This window comes from Schistocerca cancellata, chromosome 1, assembly GCF_023864275.1.
Source record: "Schistocerca cancellata isolate TAMUIC-IGC-003103 chromosome 1, iqSchCanc2.1, whole genome shotgun sequence".
Lineage (NCBI taxonomy): Eukaryota > Metazoa > Arthropoda > Insecta > Orthoptera > Acrididae > Schistocerca > Schistocerca cancellata.
The window spans coordinates 236,363,295-236,391,091 of NC_064626.1; the positions used below are offsets into that span (position 1 = coordinate 236,363,295).

Here is a 27,797-nt window from a genome sequence, read left to right on the forward strand (position 1 = left end):
GCGTTCCTATGAGCAGCCCGCATGTAGCATATTCTATTATGAATGAAAGACATTACAAAGTCCGCTATAGAATATATATTGTATGGAGTTCTGCCCGGATGCTGGTTAGCCACAACAGGGAAATTGAGAACAAAGTCAAAAATCCATTCTTTCGCAGGTAGCATCAAGGGTAATAACTTGTGTTTACTTTAAAAGCAGAGTTTATAAACACTAGCGACATTTACAACTATGTGCAATTCTGAAGATATCAAAACGACGTACATGTCGAAACTGAGTCTGAGTTGTCCTTCGATATTCAAAAACGAACTAAACGCCCTCTGTATGAACACTTTTCTCAAGGCTGTGCGTTATAAAACAAACCTGTTTACCGCTACCTCATAACCACATTTACTAATGTAAATTCAAACACACATTCGAATGACCAATATATTTCGAAAGACATTCAGATATATATGTAACACTTCTACGTTTTGATACATGGAAATCAAACATCTGCTGTTTCATACGCAATGGGTAGCTGCTGCTTGTGTGAATCGAGGTAGTAAAACAACGAAGGTCAATAGTTTGGGCACATCCATTAATGAAATGGAAGCTCTAACTTGACTTATTATTGTCGCGTTTCCATTCTAACTGACGCCTCCATTTTTACACACAATGAAAGACAAACGAGACTTTCTGGCAGTGAGCATAAATAAAATCTCTGCTCTGAATATCTTCTGATGTAGCTCGAATTATCTTCTTATTTTCATGGATAGTAGATCGACAGCATACACTAAGTCCATAACTGATTGCCTTCAGCGTAGTCTCTGACACGTAACGTAAAATTACGGAACATTTCAGTCAGACTTCGATTTCGCGTAACGTAGTACTGCCAAGACCTTAATTTTTCTTGTAATTTTCTGATTCATTAAATGCCAGACATACTAAATACACTTACTCGTATTAGTATCTCTGAGTCATCCGAATTTTCGCGTCCAATTCTCAGTTTCGAGTACGCGACAAATAATAGTAACGTTTATTGGAAAACGGGAGGTCGCACAATTCATAGTGACATAACAGGTTTCGTAGAGGACTGCTTCATTTAAATGACCCATCACATCTGATACATTGTGGTTTTCGTAGGTAATTTTGCATCATTTTGATCGAACCACACATCAGAGTGACTGTGTTGTTGCAGACTATGCAGAGTATATAACTAACTCGGCACACACAACTGAATGCAAGTAAAAAGTCTATATTTTAATAATAAAGAATTAATATAGCCATATAAAATCATTTATTGCCTCCAGCACATTCATCACTGGAAGTTTTTAACGCCATATCAACCTTTACGCACAGTGAATGACTTACATCAACAAAATTATTATTACAATTTTTGTAATGGGGAAAAGTAATTGGTTTTAAATGTCACCAATACCAATGTCTTTTTCTAGCAAATCCAATGTCAATAAACAATTATAAATGGAGATTCTAAACCAAATTAACTGGTATTCTGCGAAGGACATCATTTAAAATCCTTAATTGCGTATTTTTGGCGTTCCACCAACAAATCTGTTGGAATAGCTTTTTACACCTAACTAATCACGTAAATGGCGCAGTCTTTAAATAAAACCGCTTCTGAGAGAAGTGACGGAAATTGCCGATCTCTTGTATGAACAAGGCCGAGTGTCAGTCAGTGCCGACGGCTCCGTGATATTTCTTATAAATTTGTGGCTGGAAAGATGTTAGCCACGTTGACTTGAGAAGCAGGGTTTTTATTTTTTATTGGAAACATGTAACTGAGTGTTTCTTTTTTTAAAACTGATGTAACAACCAATAAGCAATAACTATTGTATAGTCGGCCTGAGACTTTCCACCTTAGACTGTACAGTCGATCAGAAAATAAGTATTTTTAATGAATGTGAAAATGGTTATACAGCCACTTGATGCGTTATCCAGACAAATTTCGACATAAAAAGTGTTGCCACTGGCCAAGAATGTCACAACCTCAAAAAGACGACTAGATCAGACGTCGAAATATTCTGCACGCAGAATGGAGTCATCAATACGGCAAGGAACCCCGAAAATAAATCATCACAAATCCCGCTAACCACGGAAATCACACGAGTTTCCCGTTTTCTGGTGCAGATCAAAACAACGATTTCAGTTGCGAAAAAAGAAGAAATTTGCAGAGCCAATCCCTTGCAATGAAGTTTATTTAATATCGACGATATTTTCATTGCGGAGCTTCACGTCTCCTTTTTTACGAAGACAGGCTGGATTTGAGATATCGCTCTCATAAAACTAATACACGCTGCTGTCGGCTGTAGTGCTCGACTGATTATGTTGCCGTTTCTGTTTCGTACTGACTGACTGACGGATTTCCTCGCGTGTTAACGAAGAAAATAAAGCAATGGATTGTCTTTCACTGCACATACTCTGACGACCTGCGTCGTGACGTGGGGACTTCACATTACGACGTCACTCCCACGATGAGGTTGTCCGCAGCATGGTGACGTCACCGCTGGTCAGCTGGTTCGTCCGTATCGCTGTCTTCCACTTTAATGTTACTGCTCGTTTGTGTCTCACTGCTCGATGCCGTGCCAGGACGCTCCGCGTTGTCGATTGACGTAAGGACCCTCGCAACGCCACTCCTGCATACATAGGCGGTAAATAAAAAAAAACGTTAGACATATGTTAATGTTGGTAGCGTTCTGTTACATAATTCAATAAGGAATTAAAAAATATACATAGTTTACAACTGGGCCCTCTTGTTGACCTTTAAAAAAAAATTGCTCCAAGCACTATGGGACTTAACATCGAAGGTCATCAGTCCCCTAGACTTAGAACTACTTAAATCTAACTAACCTAAGAACATCACATACATCCATGCCCGAGGCCGAATTCGAACCTGCGACTGGCGCAGCAGCGCAGTTCCGGACTGAACCGCCTAAAACCGCTCGGCCACAGCGGCCGGCCTGCTAATGGGGAAATGCATTGAGGTAAGAGACATTGTCAACAAGTATCTCGAAAACGGCGAAGCTTCCCCAATGGCGATATCATCTTTCAGCACTATATCTGTCCGTGTCTCTGAGCCAGAACCGGGCTACAGTGGTTTGAGGAGAATTATAGTGAACTCACGTTGATGTGAGGGAAATAAATTCGCCTGTAAATCCTATGGAACTCATCAGAGTCGCTATGAGACAACGCATACGCAAATCAGCGGCCCGTTGTTTACGCAAACTGTATCATCTGTGCGCCGCGCGGAATGGCCGTGCGGTTAGAGGCGCCTCCCGCCGGAGGTTTGGGTCCTCCCTGGGGCATAGGTGTGCGTCTTGTTCTTAGTATAAGTAAGTTTAAGTTAGTTTACGTAATGTGTAAGTCTAGGGTCTGATGACCTCAGCAGTTTGGGCCCTTAGGAATTCACATCACTCACTCTCTCTCTCTCTCACACACACACACACACACACGAACTGTGCGTAGACATCTAATGCAACATACCTCCACAAAGCAACCAACAAACTAACGGATCTCTGATACGCAGAATCGGTGATGTATTTCGTTCCAGAGGCGTACAAAAATGCCATTAAGCAGGTGATCATAAAGTTTTGGTTCATGGATGGAAATAATCGCGTTAATTGTGATGGTAAGTTTATCGTATGCTACATTCCTTTGTTTACAAAGATTCCTTTGTTTTCAAAGATTCCGTCTGTGTCGCGTCGTTGCCTCTGGTTTGAATGCATTTCCCAAAGTCGATGAGTGGGTCCGGACACTACAGTTTATCCCAACCACGGAACCTTCACAACGACAATTTTACTGACAAATTACACTACTGGCCATAAAAATTGCTATAACATGAAGATGACGTGCTACAGACGCGAAATTTAACCCACAGGAAGAAGATGATTTGATATGCAAATGATTAGCTTTTCAGGGCATTCACACAAGGTTGGCGCCGGTGGAGACACCTACAACATGCTGACATGAGGAAAGTTTCCAACCGATTTCTCATACACAAACAGCAGTTGACCGGCGTTGCCTGGTGAAACGTTGTTGTGATGCCTCGTGTAAGGAGAAATGCGTACCATCACTTTTCCGGCTTTGATAACGGTCGGATTGTAGCCTATCGCGATTGCAGTTTATAGTATCGCTACATTACTGCACGCGTTGGTCGAGATCCAATGACTGTTAGCAGAATATGGAATCGGTGGGTTCGGGAGGGCAATACGGAACGCCGTGCTGGGTCCCAACGGCCTCGTATCACTAGCAGTCGAGATGACAGGCATCTTATCCGCATGGCTGTAACGGATCGTGCAGCCACGTCTGGATCCCTGAGTCAACAGGGACGTTTGCAAGACAACAGCCATCTGCACGAACAGTTCGACGACGTTTGGAGCAGTGTGGACTATCAGCTCGGAGACCATGGCTGCAGTTACCCTTGACGCTGCATCACAGACAGGAGCGCTTGCGATGGTGTACTCAACAACGAACCTGGGTGCACGAATGGCAAAACGTCATTTTTTTCGGATTAACCCAGGTTCTGTTTACGGCATCATGATGGTCGCATCCGTGTTTGGCGACATCACGGTGAATGCACATTGGAAAGGTGTATTCGTCATCGCCATACTGGCGTATCACACGGCGTGATGGTATGGGGTGCCATTGGTTACACGTCTCGGTCACCTCTCGTTCGCATTGACGCCACTTTGAACAGTGGACGTTACATTTCAGATGTGTTACGACCCGTGGCTCTACCCTTCATTCGATCCCAGCGAAACCCTACATTTCAACATGATAATGCACGACCGCATGTTGCAAGTCCTGTACGGGCCTTTCTGGATACAGAAAACGTTCAGCTGTTGCCCTGGCCAGCACATTCTCCAGATCTCTCACCAATTGAAAACGTCTGGTCCAAGGTGGCCGAGCAACTGGCTCGTCACAATACGCCAGTCACTACTCTTGATGAACTGTGGTATGGTGTTGAAGCTGCATGGGCAGCTGTACCTGTACACGCCATCCAAGCTCTGTTTGACTCAATACCTAGGCGTATCAAGGCCGTTATTACGGCCAGAGGTGGTTGTTCTGGTTACTGATTTCTCAGGATCTATGCACCCAAACTGCGTGAAAATGTAATCACATGTCAATTCTAGTATAATATATTTGTCCAATGAATACCAGTTTACCATTTGCATTTTTTCTTGGTGTTGCAATTTTAATGGCAAGTAGTGTATTATCGCGGACAGTGGAGAGGTACGAATATGACAAGCCAATTGGGGTATCAATCGAAGCGTTGTACAATTAACAGTGAGCTTTCGCATGTTCTGCCGAGTTGTTGCCTCCATTTTCTGCACAGTATTTCTTCGACCGATCCAGCCATCTTCTTCAGGTGTTGCGAGTTTTGCTGATATGTGTACTAGTTGCCTCGACTGCCAACCATACTGTGAATTACTGTTGTCCTCAGGCCGCTATTTATAGCCGAGTTTGATCCCTGATGCCTACTCCGTCCTTTGACTCTCTTTAGTTTTTGTGAACCCGCACTGATATTCTGTGTACCGTCATCTAATTCTTGTGCATGTGATGGTCGGCGATATATTATATAAATTGAGTGCCAGCGTTATTTAATCAGAAATCTCCGTCCCTGTTTATTAGGTTTTTCTGACATCGTCTTTTCCTCGAACGCCGTCTCAACCTCTTTCTCAAGAATTCTTGATTTTGATTGCATCGCCCATTCAGTTTGATGATCTGAGAACCCATTTCTTCGGAACACTATTCGTAGGTGTTGTAATTCTTCGGCGAGGTTCGCTTGGTTGAAAGTGTTCGAACTCTATAGACTAAGGTCTTTAGCACTGAAGTTCCTTGTGGCGCATAGTGATGGCTCGAAGCGAAGACACAGAGGTCAGTGTGCGTAGGTTTTCTATATGAACCGTGGCCTAGGGACCCGTCCGTTATTCTCTTGACTAACACGTCGAGGGAAGATATTTGGTTCTCTTTCTAAAGTCCCATCGTGAGTTTTATGTTACAATTGATGGAGTTTAAATGTTCCAGGGACTGTTGAACATGTTCCGCCCCATCATTATCATATTGAACGGGTGATGCAATCTTTTACGGCGTAAAGTCAAGCATTGGCACGCCAGTCGGAACCGATAGAGAAGAGATGGCTGTGAGAAGTCAGCCAATCGTACGTTGACCGGACCTCCTTCCGGGACGACATTGCGATAGCAGTGCCCCTGTGTGAAGAGGACATAAGTGCCGCGAGCGACTGGCAGCGCCTAGTTGAATAACAACCTCAAGACTAGCGACTTGGACAGAAGCCTCAACCCTGGTTACTTCGCTTGTACGCTCTATGTAGCACAGACTTGGAATTATTTATACTGAAGAGGATTGCTTATTTTGTGTGTCACCCTTTGCTTGCGACACTTCTGTGTAATTGTCAAAGTTAAGTATTGTGTCTCTTCTTTTTATAATAAAACTCATTAATACGACTTGTTTGATCTGATTATCTAGGGAACCGAATAGGAAGGATTCCTAGACACCCCATATTTGACGATAAGGCTGGACGTAATACAAACAATATGAAGAACGTCTGAGAAAAAGGTTGAGACTGGTGTGAACGAGGAAGAAAATGCAATGATCGCATTTCTACCTTATGTTGGCCCAATATCCAGAATGATCGGTAGTTTACTACAGAAACATGATGTCCAATGTATTTTGCTCTCTTCAAATAAGTTAAAAAAGTATTTTTTGTGATGTTAAAGACAATCTAGTTCTCCGAAAGCTGGGCGTGTATTGTATTCTATGCGAATGTGACATTTCTTACTTGGACTAGACTACAAGAACGGCCGAGTAAAGATCCAAGGAACATCAGCGACGTATTCGACTAAAAGAACCAAGCAAATCAGCTGTGGCCGAGCACTGCCTCGAATACAGTCATGAATTGAAATACGATGAGAGCAGTATCGTGCTGGAAATGCCAAGTTTCTGAGACAGCATAATTAAGGAGCCTATCAAAATAAAAATTTAATAAACAGGGACGCCGGTTTCAATTTAAATAACGCTTGGAGTCCGCCTCTCAATTCTATTAACATCTGACCGGTCGTCACGTCCAACACAATTGGAAGATGCTGAAAGAATTTGCTGTGCACGGAATATCAGTGCGAACTTTGAGAAATGAAACAGCGTCATAAGGCGTAGTGGGCGTCAGGAATCGAACTCGGCTATAAATAGTGGAGAGTGACCAACAATAGTTCACAGTCTGGTACACATAGTCGGCGAGTACACATTGCAACAAAACTCGCGGCACCTGAAAAAAATGGCTGTGTCGGTCGTGGAAATATTGTGCAGAAAATGGAGACAACAAACATCCGGGAGCTCACTATTAATCAATCGCTCCAAGAAAATATTAGAGATCACAATGAATTTTTCGTTTAGGCGACATCGTTCGCAAACTGTCAATCACCAACTTTCTCCTCCAAATGCCAAAGTATTCTGTTGACTCCACCCTACATAGGTAGAAATGACCATCGTAATACAGTAAGATAAATCAGAGATCGCACGGAAAGATTTAGGAGTTTATTTTTCGCATGTGCTGTTGAAGAACGGAACGGCAAACAAAGAGTCTGAAAGTGGTTGTGTGCACTCTCTGGCGAAATATTCAGTATGTGTTGCATATTCAAGATACGGATGTAGCTGCTGAAACTTGGAAAGAGAGACGGAAGACGAACAGAGATCTGCCTGAAACGGCCATGAAGACCTGACCAAGCAAATGCCATGGTACGAACTATCGAAGTAGGTTTTGGTGCCGCCTGAATAGGATGCGAAAACGCGACGCCAGAATTAGGTCTATCCTACACACATATGGCAATGTATATAGTCCTGCAGAGCAACAGGGCAGATGGCAGAACGCATCGTCCAACAGAACTCTACAAAGTCGGGTGACGCCCAGCAAGCTACAGCGAAGCTGTTAACTGGACATCGAATGTTGATATATAGGGCCTCCCAGAACTGGTGTAATAAACTGCGAGCGGCAGTAGAGGGTATCTTGAGAATAAATGCCCATTTCCGGGACTGTCATCCAACGACGCTCCAAAGCCGTGAAGTTATAGGTGCCGGCACATGACACTGGGCCACCCCTTCGGCAGCAAACGTGATTTTGTAAGCTGACGGACCGGATGTGCAACGTTATGTAATGTTTGCTATTCAGTGATCGCGACTGACTGCCATGCTCGGCAGTGGAGAAGATGTAGACAAGCCTTGTCTACTCTGAACGGAATGTTCTGTTGCATTGGTGGATGACGGTTTCGGAAATGGGTTTCTGTAAGCAGCTAATTTTTCTCCTGTGTACCGAAATACATTGGGGAATTTAGAAGGTTTTAGGAGGAAAATAAACTTTGGATGGAAACACATGCCTGAAACCACTATCCACTGAGGTAACAGAGCATCGCATTCATAGGAGACAATGCTCATCTACACAGCAGCTAGCTCCACCCTCTCCTCTGGCGATCGTGGCAATCAGCCGCGATCACTGAATAACGAAGAACATTACGAGACGCTCCGCCTACAGTCTTCCGCACCAACAGTCACGTTTGCTGCCGAAGGGATGGCCTAATTGCAGGCGCCAGAGGCTACAACTTTGGCGCACTGCAGTGTCGTTAGTTGACGTTTTTGGACACGGATTCCTACCCTGGATTTGTTCCTCAAGACACCCTATACAGCCCCTCGAAGTTTGTCGCAATATTTTTGGTACAACATGTAGACCTGTGAATGAGGAATTCTGTATCTTTCGTAGTTTTCTGATTTGTATTAGATTTTATTCTCTCAGATTTGTTATTTGTAATTTTTCCTTGTAAAATTTGTGATTTGTAACTTGTTTCCTTTTTTATCTGTAATTTGTAACTTTTAGATCTTAGTATGTAATACGACTAATAATAACTGAGCACTTCAGATTGTTTCAAATGGATATCTTATTGATTGTCTCCTAATTTGTGGCAAACTCAGTGTATTTACACACTCAAGTTAGCAACAAAATTTGTGCACCTGGAAAAGCAGTACTCGGCTGATTCAGAATTTCACTGCTGTAATGATGCAACTGGAGTTAATAGGAAAACCTACTTGACCTTTATAGATTTACAAAAAGCATTTGACATGGTTAATTGGAAATTGTTATTCCCAACAATGAAGGAAATAAATCTTGATTGGAGGGACACAAGATTAATCTGGAATATGTATAGAAGGCAGGAAGCAGAGATAGAAGTGAATGGTGTGAAGAAAACAAAAGTAAGGAGGGGAGTAAGGCAAGGTTGCCCATTATCACCATATTTGTTCAACTTATTAATTGAAAAAAACATTGAAAAATCGAAAAGAATAACCAAAGGAATTAAAATTAACTGGGAACAAATACACTGTATCCGTTTTGCAGATGATATAGTAGTACTTGCTGACTCAGTAAAGGAAATGGAGTTTATGTTGCTAAAATTTGCCAAAATCCTAACAGAATTCAGTCTAAAAATAAATAAGAAGAAAACAAAAACTATGGTAGTAGGGAAGACAAAAGAAAATGGTTAAGTTAATATTAAACTAGAAGATGATGTTCTAGAGCAGGCTGAGAACTTCTGTTATTTGGGGAGCACAATCACTGACGACAATAAATGTATCACATATATAAGGAGAAGAATAGCCTTGGCAAAGGAAGCTTTCCAAAACAAAAGAAATTTACTAACAGACAATCAAATAAGCCTAGAAAGTAGGAATAAGTTTGCCAAAACTTTTGTCTGGAAGTGTCTTAACAGACGGATGTGAAGGGTGGACTCTGGGAAAGGCAGAGAAAAAGAGACTGGAAGCAATGGAAATGTGAATATGGAGAAGAATGACGAAAACAAGCTGGATAGATAGAAAAAGTAATGAACAGGCCCTAAGAGAAGTGAATGAGAACAGAACGCTGCTAAATTTTAAAGGAAGAAGAAAATAAAAAATAATAGGGCACATAATGAGACACAACCAGTTCCCAAAGAATGTATTTGAAGGAAAAGTTTTAGGGAAAAAACCAAGAGGCAGGGCAAGAGCAACGTCTTTTAATAACATCAAAGAAGATATAGGGATAAAATCGTATGAAGAGTTGAAGAGGGTGAAAATGCAGAGAGGGACGTGGCTAAATCGACAAGGCATAGCCTTTAGTTTATGATGATGAATAATGCAACATCAGTTCTTTTTGAAGAGGGAGTGAAATATGGAAGGAATTCCTTGGAATTTTCTGACTGGTGCCAAAATAATAATTACAAATAAACCCTCTAACAATAACGTAAGGTTAGGTAAACAGAAACAGAGACCAAGCCTGTAACATCGGGAATATTTATAACTCGTCCACGAGCTGGCAGCAGAGCCGAGCTGGTGACATCACACAGTTGCGAAGAACTTGTGAAATGCTACCTACTGTCACAGGGTTGATGTTTCCCTGACGACGGTGCAAGGCTGCATGCTGCTAATATAACACACTACGCCCTGCATTCGTTCGTTTCGATGCGGGTTTCTGGCTCATCTGCCTACTGCGATCGCCACGTTTTCGGTTCTCATAAAGAAACCTCTGAAAAGTTAGAGCTTCGTCTGTAAACAAGCGGAGAGTTGTTCTATGAAGAATGGATTATCCTTCTTCATAGAAGATGTAGAAGAACATGCATTACACTAGGATAGGGGTACATACTCTTCGACTCATGCGAACTAAGGTAAATGAAATCACACAATGTAGAATTTCACGTGCGAAATTATCTCCTATGGTTTGTAAGCAATCTAACACGGCCCTAAGTCGTAACTTAAGATTTTTTAATAAAAAATATTTAGTTCACATAATTTAACAAATGTTTAACCTACAGTATTAACATTGGAAAAATTAGGCTACGGAAGCTAAGGATGTGACATCGTTTGTTTCCCTTTTCTTATAAATAGGGATGTAACCCTTCGTTTCTCTCTCTCTCTCCCTGTACTTGTTCCTCGTGTGCGTGAGTGTCGCTCTGGGGAGCAAAGACATCTGTTACTGTACTGGAAAAGTTCCGATCTGTGGTAATACATTGCAAAGGGAGAAAATATTGGATTTCATTTGACAAAGCATCAACATGCGAAAACCTGCGAATATAAATGGACAGATAATTAATATTTTCAATTCTTAATTAAAGGGATTTAGTTAAAAAGGATAAATAATTTGAAACAGTTTTTTGTTCATTTATAGGCAATGATTTTATTATGTGAAAGATCCAACTATATTAACTGACAAATTTACGCTAAACAATGTACGCACAGTTCACTTGTCTCATTAGATCGCCGAATCTCGAGTTCTTGTGATATCTCTGACCAGCATTGTTACCGATGATACTGGAACTTGAAAAATGTACTAAAACTCTTATTAAATCTGATCAATACCGAGAAGTGACTATATTTATCAGAGGTCAGGGATTAAGTAAATCTGAGAGAGACTTCGCACAGGCAGCATCTGAGGAGACGCCACAACTGGCGCCCAACGTACGGCACGAACCAAGAAAGAAGAAATAGTGTAAGCATCTCATCTTAAAACAATTTGTGGATTATGAATTATTGCGAAATATTTAAGTAAATGTTTCTAATTGGAGTTTATATACTTGTATATGTGCATTTAACTAATCTGCAATTTATCTGTTTCATGTATCCCGTATATTTGATTTGTGAACCAAACGAGACTCACTAAATGTATTTCACTTAGTGAGGACCTAACTGAATACTGACCTGCAGTTGAGCTGATCTGGCCACGTGTACCAATGGTAAGGCCGTTACTATCCGGATAATCTGACTTTTGCCGTACTTTAACATGATCAGTTATTAGGCAGTGTAGAATAGTTCGTGTTAAATAAGGCGAGACATTAACTAGTCCTTGTAGTTATAGTTAGATTGTTCTGAAAGCATTTGTTAGGAGTATTGTGTTGGATTCTCTGAGAAGTACCTTGTGAGAGAGATTTCCGTAACGTGGTTTTGGATTTTGTGATTACGAGTAACAGCATCTGTAATTATAGGAATAAAATTCATTTTTGAAAAGGAGAAACAAGGAAAGGAAAAATGGAGATAGATTAATTGAGAAAGAATTTAACAGTTTTGGATGAACCTGAAATTGAAAATATTCCGATGTCTGTGAAAAATAAAGTAACTGTCAATGAAACGTAGAAGCTTGATGAATGCATCGGCTATAGAATGTAGTGATGCAGGTTCCGCTGTATTTTGCATAAATTACCCTATGAAACTGGGGGAATTGCCGAAAAATCAGAAAATGTAACGATGTGGTATAGAGCTTCCGATCCATTTACCGCCATTTTAATGAAATTGGAGAAAAGGGATAAGAAAATAATAGGAAGCAAGTCGAACATTAAGCCGCACGAGATCGAAGATTAGTCGAATTCGAAGAGGAACAGGGTAGGGAATTAGTTGAAAGAGGCCAGAAAATCTTTGCTGATTTGAAATAGATTCACAATAAGTTAGCCGAAGTAAACAGAAAATATGAAAGTCTAACTGAGGGAGAAAAACAATTAAAGATTGAAGATAAAGATTTTAAAGTATTGCAGGCTAAAGTAGAAAATGCAGTAGAATCTCTTACCTAGAAAATGGAAGATATGGAAGCAGAAAATAAGAAAGAGATTGACGAATATTTAGTGAAGCAATCGAAAAGGTGGGAGGACGAAATGTCCGAATGGAAAGAGACTAAAAATACTGAAATAAATACGGGTGCGACCTCTGAGATAACGTCAGAAGTGCAATGCGTTTCCAAGAAATCATAGAAGAGTTTAAAGCCGAGTTGAAACAAATAAAGGACAAAGTCGTTTGGAGATTCCTAAAAGGAATAAGTTGGAATTAATCGAAACTGAAAGTCCGGCTGAAAAAAGGAAGAGCGAAATGCGTTTCCACGTTAATTTCAAACAGACGAAAGTTATTTTCTTGTATCTAAATTAGACACCAGATATGCGAATGAACAAAACGTGTTTAAGCACGTATTCTGATCCAATCGACGATATGCGAAATGATGTTCCATCGCTTTCGTTATTAAAATTGGAACAGATGATAATAAAAAACGACAAACTTATTGGTTCGAAGATGACAATCCACATCCCATAATATTCGTTAAAAGCTTTAGGGATTCTTTCCCTTGAATACCATAAAATATGATTCATTGTATCCCATATAATCGGACATGCTGCTCTGTGGGTTACCGTCGCAGCAAAACATCGTAGAATGTACGAAGTATTCGAAAGAATACCTGCAGCCAAATTTTGGTCATCGAGTAAACAAGAAAAATTACGTTAAGAGGTATATAGTCGTGAATATTACAACCTGAAAAGGGTAGATTTAGAAAATATTTCGAATACTCTATTAATAAAATTAGATACTGGGATGAACCAATTTCGCACAGAGAAGTTATCCGAATCCTTAAGACAAAATTACTAATTAACACTAGAGAAAAACTGATTTATGTGCGAGACACGGATCTGGAACATTTTTTGTAAATGGTAGATTCATTAAACTTGAAACAACGACAATGGAAATACTAATTCTAATGGAAATGCTTGGGGAACCATAATAATGGTACCAGTCTAATAGAGCTAATAATTATGATCCGAATCGTAATAGGAATGGACCTGACAGTCGTTATGGTAATGGGTATGTAAGTTTTGTATCTCCTCCAGCCTCAAAAGTACAATTTCACCAGAATTTCCGTCCTTATGACGATCTGAATAACAATAATGTTATGCAGCACAATGATTTCGGCAAAAGAAGGTTTGATGATAATTTTAATTCCAATAACTGTAGCAGTAATTGGTATTTTAATAGCCAGTTATGTAATAACAACTGAGGTTCTTGACAGCCATCTGCTGCTGCAACAGCAATTGATCAGAATTTACAGATGCAGAAAGAAATAGATAGTAATGGTAACAATTCACAACCTGTACAAGGTCCAGCAAGATCCTGGACACAGCCAAATCATAGTGTTAAAATTGTTGAAGTCACTGATGAGAGACAACGTAGACGAAGTAACCTGACCACTCTTAGCCTTCTGAGGCTCGTCGAAGAGAATGAGGAAGACACTGCTGCTATCAGTGTGTTAATGCTACTGCATAATAACGGAATTAAAATTCAGGATGAGCTAAATTGTGCACCGAGGGAATGGAAATCTGGCAAGAGTAAGATAATACAACTCAAGATTAAAGCGTCAATAAAAGATATTCCTGTAGACGTAATTATAGATACTGGAGCTACAACATCCATGATGAGTATGATTTTCTGCAAACAGATTAGTATGAGTAGCAAAATTCCGGTTTTTTCGGTACGGAATTGTACTGTTACTGGAGTTTTTGGGGCACAGTCACAGACTGTAAAGCTTCAGATACAGGTAGATGTAATAGCCCAGAAGAAACTACTTAAAAACATCTTGGTTGTAAATAAATTGTTGGTATCCTATATTTGGGGGTGGGATTTCCTGTGTGAGAGGAAAAGCGTAATGGGCCTCGAGGCAGGAGTGTTCTACACTCCTGGAAATTGAAATAAGAACACCGTGAATACATTGCCCCAGAAAGGGGAAACTTTATTGACACATTCCTGGGGTCAGATACATCACATGATCACACTGACAGAACCACAGGCACATAGACACAGGCAACAGAGCATGCACAATGTCGGCACTAGTACAGTGTATAGCCACCTTTCGCAGCAATGCAGGCTGCTATTCTCCCATGGAGACGATCGTAGAGATGCTGGATGTAGTCCTGTGGAACGGCTTGCCATGCCATTTCCACCTGGCGCCTCAGTTGGACCAGCGTTCGTGCTGGACGTGCAGACCGCGTGAGACGACGCTTCATCCAGTCCCAAACATGCTCAATGGGGGACAGATCCGGAGATCTTGCTGGCCAGGGTAGTTGACTTACACCTTCTAGAGCACGTTGGGTGGCACGGGATACATGCGGACGTGCATTGTCCTGTTGGAACAGCAAGTTCCCTTGCCGGTCTAGGAATGGTAGAACGATGGGTTCGATGACGGTTTGGATGTACCGTGCACTATTCAGTGTCCCCTCGACGATCACCAGTGGTGTACGGCCAGTGTAGGAGATCGCCGGGTGTTGGCCCTGTGTGCCTCGGTCGTATGCAGTCCTGATTGTGGCGCTCACCAGCACGGCGCCAAACACGCATACGACCATCATTGGCACCAAGGCAGAAGCGACTCTCATCGCTGAAGACGACACGTCTCCATTCGTCCCTCCATTCACGCCTGTCGCGGCACCACTGGAGGCGGGCTGCACGATGTTGGGGCGTGAGCGGAAGACGGCCTAACGGTGTGCGGGACCGTAGCCCAGCTTCATGGAGACGGTTGCGAATGGTCCTCGCCGATACCCCAGGAGCAACAGTGTCCCTAATTTGCTGGGAAGTGGCGGTGCGGTCCCCTACGGCACTGCGTAGGATCCTACGGTCTTGGCGTGCATCCGTGCGTCGCTGCGGTCCGGTCCCAGGTCGACGGGCACGTGCACCTTCCGCCGACCACTGGCGACAACATCGATGTACTGTGGAGACCTCACGCCCCACGTGTTGAGCAATTCGGCGGTACGTCCACCCGGCCTCCCGCATGCCCACTATACGCCCTCGCTCAAAGTCCGTCAACTGCACATACGGCTCACGTCCACGCTGTCGCGGCATGCTACCAGTGTTAAAGACTGCGATGGAGCTCCGTATGCCACGGCAAACTGGCTGACACTGACGGCGGCGGTGCACAAATGCTGCGCAGCTAGCGCCATTCGACGGCCAACACCGCGGTTCCTGGTGTGTCAGCTGTGCCGTGCGTGTGATCATTGCTTGTACAGCCCTCTCGCAGTGTCTGGAGCAAGTATGGTGGGTCTGACACACCGGTGTCAATGTGTTCTTTTTTCCATTTCCAGGAGTGTATTTAGAAAGCAACAGTAATAACGTAAAGCCAGACCTAGTGAAAATGCCAGAGTTGTGTAGCAATTATTGTCAGTGTATTAATAGCAGATGTGTTGGTCCCAAGTTGGGACAAATCACAGCTGATTTTTGTTTGGAGAACTCAGCTCGAGAACAGGGATTAGAAATAAGTGATCTTATTAGAAGTAATGTAGCTGAACTGATTATCTAACAAATGAACAACAAGAGAAACTATACCGCTTGTTGTCTAGGTACATTATAGTTTTCCATTACACACCTGGCATCATAAAGCATTATGTTTATCATATGGAAGTTTATCCTCATAAGACCTTTGAAGAGTTTATTACATCATTGTGCCCATATGTATGTGCCCAGAAAACTTGGAAGAATTGTTACAAAAATTTTATGGTGTAAAATTCTTGACTTTCATGGATTTAAAATTTTCTTACTGGCAGATTATCTTAGATAAAGAAACTGTAAGGCACACTGTTTTTATCTTCTCTGGAAGAAGTTATCAATTTAAGTTTATGCCTTTTGGATTGAATATAAGTGGAGGTGTATTTACTGCAGCACTGGACGAAGTGTTAATACCAGAACGGCTAGACAAGTCTGATATCCGTATGGATGATTTATTAATAGCCACAGAAACGAGAAATGAGCACACAGAACTGCCTGACAGAATGTTTAAAACATTCGAGGCATATGGTGTTACTGTGAACCTAATGAAGTCAAAGTTCGGTAAGAATCAGATTAAATTTTTAGGACATATCACATCATGTTAGGGGATACGAGCTGGTCCCAAGAAACTAGATATAATCAAAATTTTCGACATTCCACTAATAAAAGTAGTTTAAGTCGTTTTTGGGTCTCGCATCGTTTCTTAGAAAATTCGTGCATAATCAGTTATTAAAGAATGATCACTTATTAAGACAGCTGGAAAGAATACGGAATGGCATTGGACGCCCGTGTGGGCAGAGGCATATGAACGAATTAAGACTGCTCTAGTAAATTCTAAAATATTGTATCATCCAAATATGAAGGAGGACGTTATTTGCTGCAGATGCATCATTAACTGGTTTGGGTGTATTTCAATTAGTAACCGTGGACGAACAACAGGGAATTAGCGTTATAAGTTTCTCCAGCCAAATTCTTTCTGCCTGCCAGAGAAGTTATACAGTAACAGAAATAGAAGTATTTGCCGCAATGGAAAAATTTAATTACTTTATATACGGAAAACATGTAAAAGTGTATTATGATCACCAGTCTGTAAGTTTTATTTTATTTTGTAGATTGCTTCATAGGAGACTTGCCTGTTCGGCGGAAGTGTTGCAAAATTGTGATACAGAAAAGATTCATGTGAAGGGAAAATAAAACGTAGTGGCAGATGCTCTTTCCCGATTACTGCAACGTTTATTAAGCTTCCATGAGGTTGCTGGAAAATCGTCTAGCTTTAAAGTGCTGTTAATAATGCACTCGCCATTTAGGCATCAGAACGTGACTGTGTTTATGAATATAAGACAGATTAGGCAGAATCAGTGATGTATTTCGTTCCAAAATCAGACAACGAAGCTATTAAGTAGGTGATCATGTTCTGGCTCACTCACCAGTGTATGCTCTGTTCACTAAGTAACTAAAACTGCACCCTATGAGGGTAGCAACAGTCATCTTTATCATCAGACGATTTGTTAAAGACTATATTCCGCAGTAGGGGAAACCCGATGAAATTACGCCTCATAATGCTTCATATTTCACGGGACATAAGTAGAAAGAATTTCTAACTGAACAGAACATAAAGTATATCTTAACGCCCAGATTTCATCCCGAATCTTGTCCCGTGAAACGTATGTTTGCGGAGTTCAGTATGTTTACCAGATCATATACTGCCAAGTACCAAACCAAATGGATTAAGTGTGTGTCCGTTTTCTAAGGCATTTTTAATCATTTTTCACACTCTTCCACCAAGCATACACTGAGTGAAATGATGCTAAATGAGGTACAAAGAAACGACTGGATAGATTCACTCCCGAAGGAACCTGAATTAGTCGGTAACAAAGCAGAACAACTACAATGAGATCTCCAATAATTTCAGTTTAGCGCCAAAGCGAAAACTACAATATGATAAAAGTTAGGTTGTATCCTCCAATACCAGACTGGAGATAAGATTTTGCTTAGGATTCAACCAAAGGCTTCACTTACAAAGAAACAAAATAAAAAATGGCAAGCTATGTGCTCTGGAATCTGTACCATTCTTCACGTACCTCGTGAAGGGAGTTATTTAGTCATATACCCTGAAACGAGGAGAATGATGGGATTATATCCTTATATCCTCACAAAGACGTTAAAAATATTATGAATAAGATGTTTTATGTGTTTAATGAGCGATGAAGGGGAACAAGTACGAAAATTACTTATTATTATTTCTTATTATTATGTCTGTAGCTATTAAGTGCATAATTTCAGAAAGCATATTTATATTCTTAGTTTTTCAGCATGAATTTAAATCAAATATAGTGATTGTAGTTGAAAGAACTGTGCGCATAATTTCCTACGGAGGTGATAAGGAATAAAATTCCATGAACTGTTTTACTGACAGATGAGTCTTCAGCTCTTAATTGTATGATTCTGTCTTAATGAACTTTGAGCTCGTATTTGAAATAATTTCAGATCCTGTCTTAATGAGCCTTTAGCTCTTACTTAAAAGCAGTGATGACTTTGTCTTGACGAACTTTCAGCTCTTAATTGAATCAGGTTACGATTTCTTCTTGGTGGACCTTCAGCTCTTACTTTAAATAATTTATGATTTTTGCATTGATGAGCCTTTAGTTATTATGAAAAATATTTTGTTACTTTGTCTTAATGGATTCAGTGTAGATGTCCCATTAATTCGAAACTGCAGTTGAATCATTATTTGTGTAAACGAAAAGCGCTTGCTGCGCAAGAGACTGTTAAAGATGTGTCATATGTAAAATTGCATAATGACTCGTCATGGCTAGAGTCTAAACTTAAGTTCAGGACAGGTTTTTTCAGATCTGACGCTTATTTTGCTGAAGGAGTTTTCCGCTAGTTCATTTCAAGGCTAGTGGCTTGTTCGCGGTGTTTGATGAGAAAGGCTAACCGCGAGTACCAACGCCCGCTAAGCTCTCGATAAATGACTACAACTCTGCAATTGCTTATGTGTACTCAACCGATAGTGACCGAAACTTTGTCATAACTTGAATTTGAACTTTTAAAATCTCAAACTGCAAAGAGACTCTTATATTACGCTCCGATGCAATACTTCGGATACAGACTGTAATAACAGATCTTGCACGAATCACTGACTCGCTGAAGCGTGCGAGAAGAATGCAGAAGCAAATACGAACTCTCGGTGACATAAATTGTGAAACGGACTGTAATTACAGTGTTTACAAGGATGTACGAGGCAGAAGATGATAAAACTGTGACAAAATGAATCGGTGAACGATAATCTATACTGACGGTGGTATAAATATGAGAGACGTAACTAAAGTGCACATCTGGAATAAAAGAAATTAATCCTTAAATTTGTGTGTATTCCACGAGTTCAAAGGAATTATACCATTCAAATTGTGTCGTACAATTGTTCCATGTCTCAATGTTGGAGTGCTGGAAATTGTCCAACAGAGACTGCTGTACCCAACCTATGCACCTTGCAGGAGTTCCCCGAGAAAGAGCCCTACTGGGCCTCGGTTCATATAACCGCAGTCAGAGACCTAGCAGGTCCGCCACCTGGTACTCACTATTAGTTCCTCGAGAAAGGATCATACGCGGTCTCGATTAATATAACTTCCAGCAACAGACCTAGAACGTTCGCCACTTGTCACCCTATCTTCCACTCACTGGAAAACGACAATGAAAAGTAAGAAAAAAGCGAACGAAAATATTAAATGTATATTCACTGTATATAAAAATGACGAGCTAATGATTATGTTGCGACTTAAAAAATTTTGTGATTCTTAATGAGCAAATTATTAAGCTCAATAGGATATAAAATGAAATATTTATGATATTTTCCGCGTGTACGTAACTTAATCATTTAATGAGCAAAAATGTACAAGTTCACTTAGTTTTAGCCAGGAAATATTTAAGATTAGGCTATGGGCAACAGTGTAGGCTATCATACAGAATAGTTGAACATATTTAGCTAAGCAACTTGTTTAAGCTCATGTGGATTTCTTTGTTTACTTGAAATATTTAACTTGTGAGCAATTTTGTTTTCTCTCATAGGTAGCGTAAGTGAACGTACATAGTTGAGCATCCTGTTGGCTCTTGTAACTTTTGCAATGAAATATTTAAGATTCCATCATTTATTGAGGAAACAAAAATGGAAAACTTAAGTGTTCTGGTTCCTTCTGCACTGAGGCCAGTGAAGCAAACTTTCACTGTCCCCAGTCCGGGGGGCTTATTGTAACCACTCATATATGGCAGTAAGTCGTAATTTAAAGATTTTTAAATAATAGAATTAAGAAATTTTCTCCAAATAATTCGTTGAATACGAATTTTGTAACATCACCTGCAATGGGTACACATATGTTACCCAATTATGACATACAAAAATTTGTGCCGGGCGAGGAGTCAATCTCTTATTTCCCACTTATCGTGGGCGGCGGCCTTAAGCATTACGTGCACGCTCTGTACGCTCTGCACGCTCCCTGCCCCGATCCAAACCTCCATGTGCTACTTTCCACTTCCTTATATCATTGTCTCCCTTCAAGCTCGCAAAATTCTTGCCGCTCTGGTAGAATGACACTACCACAAGGAATCGAGACCTTTTTTTTTCATAGTATGGCTCGTCTCGACTTATGATACAAATATGATTTGACAATCAACAGCTGTATGAACATATGACATCAACTGCAATGGCTATAGATGTACGAGGTGCATTCAAGTTCTAAGGCCTCCGATTTTTTTTCTAATTAACTACTCACCCGAAATCGATGAAACTGGCGTTACTTCTCGACGTAATCGCCCTGCAGACGTACACATTTTTCACAACGCTGACGCCATGATTCCATGGCAGCGGCGAAGGCTTCTTTAGGAGTCTGTTTTGACCACTGGAAAATCGCTGAGGCAATAGCAGCACGGCTGGTGAATGTGCGGCCACGGAGAGTGTCTTTCATTGTTGGATAAAGCCAAAAGTCACTAGCAGCCAGGTCAGGTGAGTAGGGAGCATGAGGAATCACTTCAAAGTTGTTATCACGAAGAAACTGTTGCGGAACGTTAGCTCGATGTGCGGGTGCGTTGTCTTGGTGAAACAGCACACGTGCAGCCCTTCCCGGACGTTTTTGTTGCAGTGTAGGAAGGAATTTGTTCTTCAAAATATTTTCGTAGGATGCACCTGTTACCGTAGTGACCTTTGCAACGCAATGGGTAAGGATTACGCCCTCGCTGTCCCAGAACATGGACACCATCATTTTTTCAGCACTGGCGGTTACCCGAAATTTTTTTGGTGGCGGTGAATCTGTGTGCTTCCATTGGGCTGGCTGGCGCTTTGTTTATGGATTGAAAAATGGCATCCACGTCTCATCCATTGTCACAACCGACGAAAAGAAAGTCCCATTCATGCTGTCGTTGCGCGTCAACATTGCTTGGCAACATGCCACACGGGCAGCCATGTGGTCGTCCGTCAGCATTCGTGGCACCCAACCGGATGACACTTTTTGCATTATCAGGTCGTCAAGCAGGATTGTGTGCACAGAACCCACAGAAATGCCAACTCTGGTGACGATCTGTTCAACAGTCATTCGGCGATCCCCCAAAACAATTCTCTCCACTTTCTCGATCATGTCGCCAGACCGGCTTGTGCAAGCCCGAGGTTGTTTCGGTTTGTTATCACACGATGTTCTGCCTTCATTAAACTGTCGCACCCACGAACGCACTTTCGACACATCCATAACTCCATCACCACATTTCTCCTTCAACTGTCGATGAATTTCAGTTGGTTTCACACCACGCAAATTCAGAAAACGAATGATTGCACGCTGTTCAAATAAGGAAAACGTCGCCATTTTAAGTATTTAAAACAGTTCTCATTCTCGCCACTGGCGGTAAAATTCCATCTGCCGTACGGTGCTGCCAGCTTTGGGACGTATTGACAATGAACGCGGCCCCATTTTAAAACGATGCGCATGTTTCTATCTCTTTCCAGTACAGAGAAAAAAAATCGGAGGCCTTAGATCTTGAATGCACCTCGTATTACCCAATTGTGACTTGAAAATTTATTGCCGTACAGGGGCTCGAAGCGGGACTTCCCGTTTATTATGAGTGGTCGTCTTAACTAATTCAGCTGTCCATGCCCGCTCACCAGACCGACCCAAAACTCCATATGTCATTATCTACTGCCCTATATCTGGGTTCGAGTCAAGGTCTGGCACAAATTTTAATGTGCCACAATTGCAGCTGATGTCACAAAATTCGCATTTAGCGAATAATTTGGAACAAATGTCATGAGACTGTGATACGGTCTACGAACTAAGTGTAATGAGACTGGTGCTGATTCAACGTTACCCTCATGCTTGTTTAATATAAAATTTATCACATTTGGGAAAGGGAAAGACAGAACGAACGGGAGAGAGGGTTTCCAGATCAAAAATCATCGAAAACTGAAGCAGTTCATATTTAATTGTAACACGAAGATAAACAAAAACTATTTGTTATAATTGAACTGCAATGAGTAAAAGTATAAGTTATCCGATCAAAAGTATCGGGACACCCCTATGAAATGCGGAAATGACCACTACATGTCATTAGAGACAGATTTGTGTGTGTAAAAACTGGAGGGGAATGTTACAACAAGTGGGAAAGCCGGGTTGAATCCCTGTTCGGCACAAATTTTAATATGTCACACTTAGGTAATCATTTATGTCTGTTGCAGGTGGTGTTATGAAAATTGGAATAATATTCCATACAGCTACTGGTTGTCAAATCATATTTACTACCCGGCAACTACACACATCAAAAAAAGTTTGCATCACCCCGGTTCCCAGAACTCCTGAAGATAGACTTTGACTGTGGATATTGTTATCACAGACACAGTCCCTTTGACTGTTCAGAGATGTCACTAAACCCACCCAAAGTTGTAAACAACCATGCCTGAGCAGCGTCTATTAGACGGAGAGGGTGCGACAGCCGATCAGTTCCAGTCATTCCACCAGGAAGGAAGTACACGGTTCGTGTTGTCTGCAGTTCAACATGCATAGACGGTCAATACCACGGCTCGATCGCGTCTGCATTGTTACTTTTTGCCAGGAAAGGCTCTCAACAAAGTGTCGAGGCGTCTCGGAGTGAACCAAAGCGATGATGTTGACATGGAGGAGATACAGAGAGACAGGAACTGTCGATGACATGACTCGGTCAGGCCGCCCAAGAGCTACTACGGCAGTGGATGACCGCTACGTACGAATTATGGCTCGGAGGAGCCCTGACAACACCGCCACCATGTTGAATAATGCTTTCCGTGCAGCCACAAGACGTCGTGTTACTACTCAAACTGTGCGCAATAGGCTGCATGATGCGCAATTTCACTCCCGACGTCCGTGGCGAGGTCCATCTTTGCAACCACGACACCATACAGCGCGGTACACACGGGCCCAACAACATGCCGACTGGATCGCTCAGGATTGGCATCACGTTCTCTTCACCGATGAGTATCGCATATGCCTTCAACTAGCCGAGACGGGGCATATGACTATAAAAGTGGAATCGATTCCTTTTGGTCGTATCATTCACCCTGAGCGGGAATCAAGTAGTGTCGCGAACTTAAAAGGAGACGTACATAAGATTACGACATAAGGAAGCGGACAGTGACATATGGAGGTCTGGATAGGACTGGGGAGCGTGCGTGGAATGGATGGCTGCTAGCGATAAGCTGGAAATCCGCCTTCAAGTGCCAGTCCAGCACAAATTTTCATATGTTACAACTGGCTAATACATCTAGAGCCATTCGCATTCATCGAATAATTTGTAACAATATTGCATACAGTTGCTAGTCATTTTCTTCTACGTGGGTCGCACAGACTCAATAAATCTGAAGAACGATAATATTTACCTCGAGTAACATGCATGGTACATCGTCGCCATTAATTTAAAAATCACGTTTTATTCATAAGCGTCCTTATTTAAAATATGAAGGTACATGACATGAAAGTGCTCAATAGAACAAAAGTATTATCACGTTACTTAAATTTCATGTCCAATTGATTTATATTTCTATATAAAACATTTTTCACATAACTATTAAGAGACCACACTGGATCGCATTGGGGAGGACGACGGTTCAATCACACGTCCGGCCATACTGATTTAGGTTTTCCGTGATTTCCCTAAATCGCTCCAGGCAAATTCTGGGATGGTTCCTTTGAAAGGGCACGGCCGACTTCCTTCCCTACTCCGATGAGACCGATGACCTCGCTGTTTGGTCTCTTCCCCCCAAACAACCCAACCCCCCAAAACATATCAATTGTTGTAAGATGCGTGTGCTTTTATCCTCTGAGTGACAGTTCAATATTTCCGATGTGAATTGCACTTTTGACACTTCGTTGAGTGAGTGCAAACAGTATGTTTCCTAGGAAATATTGCAAGGTTTGTTTTATTAGTACTTCTGGCTGGATGTGACGTTAAAATAACGTGGAAATACTTTTGTTCTCATAAGCTCTTTCATCTCATGCACCTTTATATTTTAGATGACGAAATGGTGCGCGAATTTTAAATTAATGACGACATTGTAACGAAATACGGTACTCGAGGTAATTATTGCGTTGTGTAAAGGTACATACAATTAGTTACATGATCTGCGTTCAGCTGGCTTTTGCTACTGTGTGTTGCTATGTTTTCAGACACACTTGAGATAGGCAATGCCTGAAACTGATAGTATGAAAAATAAAACAGAAATTGTACACAGTCTGGTGAAAAATGTCGTTCTTCAAAATAAGCTGCTAACCGTAAAATCATATTTAATAAATTTAGTGTAAAACTTTGGTATCCTTATCCCCTGTGTTCTTCAGTATAAGAACATGTCAATATTTTCTCATCTAGCTTTTTAATCTGCCGCATCCTGCATCCTCAAGGACTTCAAAATATATGGACCTGGCGATACCAGTAACAACTGCAGTATCTAATAAGAAAAAAGTAAAATTACTTTTGATTAGATGTACCTCTGTGGAACAGTACCTTGTCTGACTGATATAGTCCCGATGATCACTTGGCGTTCCACTCATTTGTGTTGTCAGCGAGGCCACTGACGTTGTAGCTGTCACTGAAGACTGGGCTGTCTTTTGGAGCGTCACACCCAAAGCCGGCCTCAGAAGTGGTGGAAACTTTTGTCCTGTTGCTGGAACTGATGCTGTTGCTTTCTTTAATTGGACTGCATTCTGAAGTGACTGAGATTTTACTACAACGTTTCTTGTAAATTTTGCCTGAGTCTGGGCTTTGGAAGAGATCGTAGCAGGAGTGATCAAAGATTCTTTGGTTCCTGGTACTGAGGACAATGTCGTCAAGGATAAAGGTCGTACGGTTTTACCGACAGAAACGTTGGATGCTAACTGTAGCTGTGGAGTACAGATGACAGATGGTGAGAGCTGGATCACAGAAGGTGTCAGGGGCCTGGGACTTTCGGCACGTACCGTCACTAGTGTTGGACTAGCAGTACTCTTGGGCTGAATGGTGGCTGTAGACTTCTGAAGGACGTTGCCCGGCTGTGACAGAATGAATGCTAACGGTGCCGGCTGTACCAGCAGCTGTGGCACCTGACAGCCAGTTGTGGCCCGAAACGTCTGCAGCTGAGGAACAGGCACTCCAACCAGTGGACGCGCAGCTGTAGCAGCTGTAGAATTTCTGATGGCTGGAATGGCTATTTTCGGTTGTATTTGTGTCGTCACCGTCGGTACCACTGGGATCTGAATCGACAGTGGAGAAATTTGGAGTGGGGGAGGTACTGAAGGAGTCAGTTGACGAACACTGCCAACGGGATGCTGTGCCGCCGACTTTGTCGCAGTCACGAGGCGTATTCTGTGCTTCGCCTGTGCCGTCTGGGATGTCGTCTGATGCCCTGGCGGTGAGCAGTTTGAAGCTGTTGAGGTAGCTGACTTCGGTGTCGAGGACTGCAGTTTCCTTTTGGGCGGGGACTGCCCCACTGTTTGTTCCTCGGGTTCCAGCAGAGTCCGATCGTCAGAATGCAGTGTTGTGGGCTCTGGTTTCACTTTCACAGATGAGACTTCTTCGTTGGCTGGCTGGGCAGTCAGCTCAGCAGGCTGCAGCTGTTTGAGGTTGTCGGCAGATCCACCAGAAGCGACGCGGCTCTCGGGCTCTTGCACAATAGGTAGTGTGGCTGGGTTCGCCACTGGCGTGTCTTCAGAGCTGCCCGCCGACTTGGTCTGCCTCTTCCGCTTCCGCGGCTGGCGCTCGAGTGGATGGTCGACGGAGACTGGGTCGTCGGCGCGCTGGTAGATGCCCGTGGCGTACGATGCGGCGCATTCGCTGTCGGGGAAGGCGTTGGGGTGCGTGACCACCAGGTGGGCACGGAAGTCGGCCGCCATGTTGCAGCCGAAGTCGCACAGGTGGCACTGGTACATGTACTTCCCCTGGTGCTTCGCGGTGCTCAGTACGTGTTTACGTAGGTTTTCCTGCGAGCAGAAACAGTTAAGGTTGAGAGATCAGTGCAAGAATACGCCAAACATCTGAACACGTATCATAATATTCTAGTCTCAAGTGGCAATAGATCACAGTAGCATAAACAACAATTCAACACAGCGATTACTAAAATCTAAGATATCTTGCCAAAACAATTTGGGCATCCTGCTGAACGCTATCTGCATAAAAAATCAAACACAAAAAAATGATTAATGTATATTTTCGGGAATACGTTTGTCTCGGTAACATACACTACTGGCCATTAAAATTGCTACACCACGAAGATGACGTGCTACAGACGCGAAATTTAATCGACAGGAAGAAGATGCTGTGATATGCAAATGATTAGCTTTGCAGAGCATTCACACAAGTTTGGCGCCGGTGGTGACACCTACAACGTGCTGTCATGAGGGAAGTTTCCAACCGATTTCTCACACACAAACAGCAGTTGCCGGCGTAGCCTGGCGAAACGTTGTTGCGATGCCCTGTGTAAGCAGTAGAAATGCGTACCATCACGTTTCAGAATTTGATAAACGTCGGATTGTAGCCTATCGCGATTGCGGTTTATCGTATCGCGACATTGCTGCTCGCGTTGGTCGAGATCCAATGACTCTTAGCAGAATATGGTATTGGTGGGTTCAGGAGGGTAATACTGAACGCCGTACTGGATCCCAATGGCCTCGTATCACTAGCAGTCGAGATGACAGGCATCTTATCTGCATGGTTGTAACGGATCGTGCAGCCACGTCTCGATCGTTGAGTCAATAGATGGGGACGTTGGCAAGGCAACAACCATCTGCACGAACAGTTCGACGACGTTTGCAGCAGCAGGGACTATCAGCTCGGAGAAATGGTTCAAATGGCTCTGAGCACTATGGGACTCAACTGCTGAGGTCATTAGTCCCCTAGAACTTAGAACTAGTTAAACCTAACTAACCTAAGGACATCACAAACATCCATGCCAGAGGCAGGATTCGAACCTGCGACCGTAGCGGTCTTGCGGTTCCAGACTGCAGCGCCTTTAACCGCACGGCCACTTCGGCCGGCCAGCCCGGAGACCATGGCTGCGGTTACCCTTGACGCTGCATCACAGACAGAAGCGCCTGCGATGGTGTACACAACGACGAACCCGGGTGCACGAATGGCAAAACGTCATTTTTTCGGATGAGTCCAGCTTCTGTTTACTGCATCATGATGGTCGCATCCGTGCTTGGCGCCATCGCGATGAACGCACATTGGAAGTG

At 42.4% G+C, this 27,797-nt stretch overlaps 1 protein-coding gene across 1 annotated transcript in view; it reads right to left on the reverse strand.

The window, feature by feature from the left end:
- Nucleotides 1-616: 616 nt before the first annotated feature.
- The window catches only part of LOC126170093 (zinc finger protein 628-like), a 368,212-nt gene continuing 341,031 nt past the window's right edge, over nt 617-27,797 (reverse strand). Inside the window, exons 4-5 of the mRNA XM_049920696.1 lie at nt 25,096-26,546; nt 617-2,633 (exon numbers count right to left, since the gene is read on the reverse strand). Of these exons, the coding sequence (XP_049776653.1) occupies nt 2,498-2,633; nt 25,096-26,546 (1,587 nt within the window). The 3' untranslated portion in view covers nt 617-2,497. The remainder of the gene's footprint in view (nt 2,634-25,095; nt 26,547-27,797) is intronic.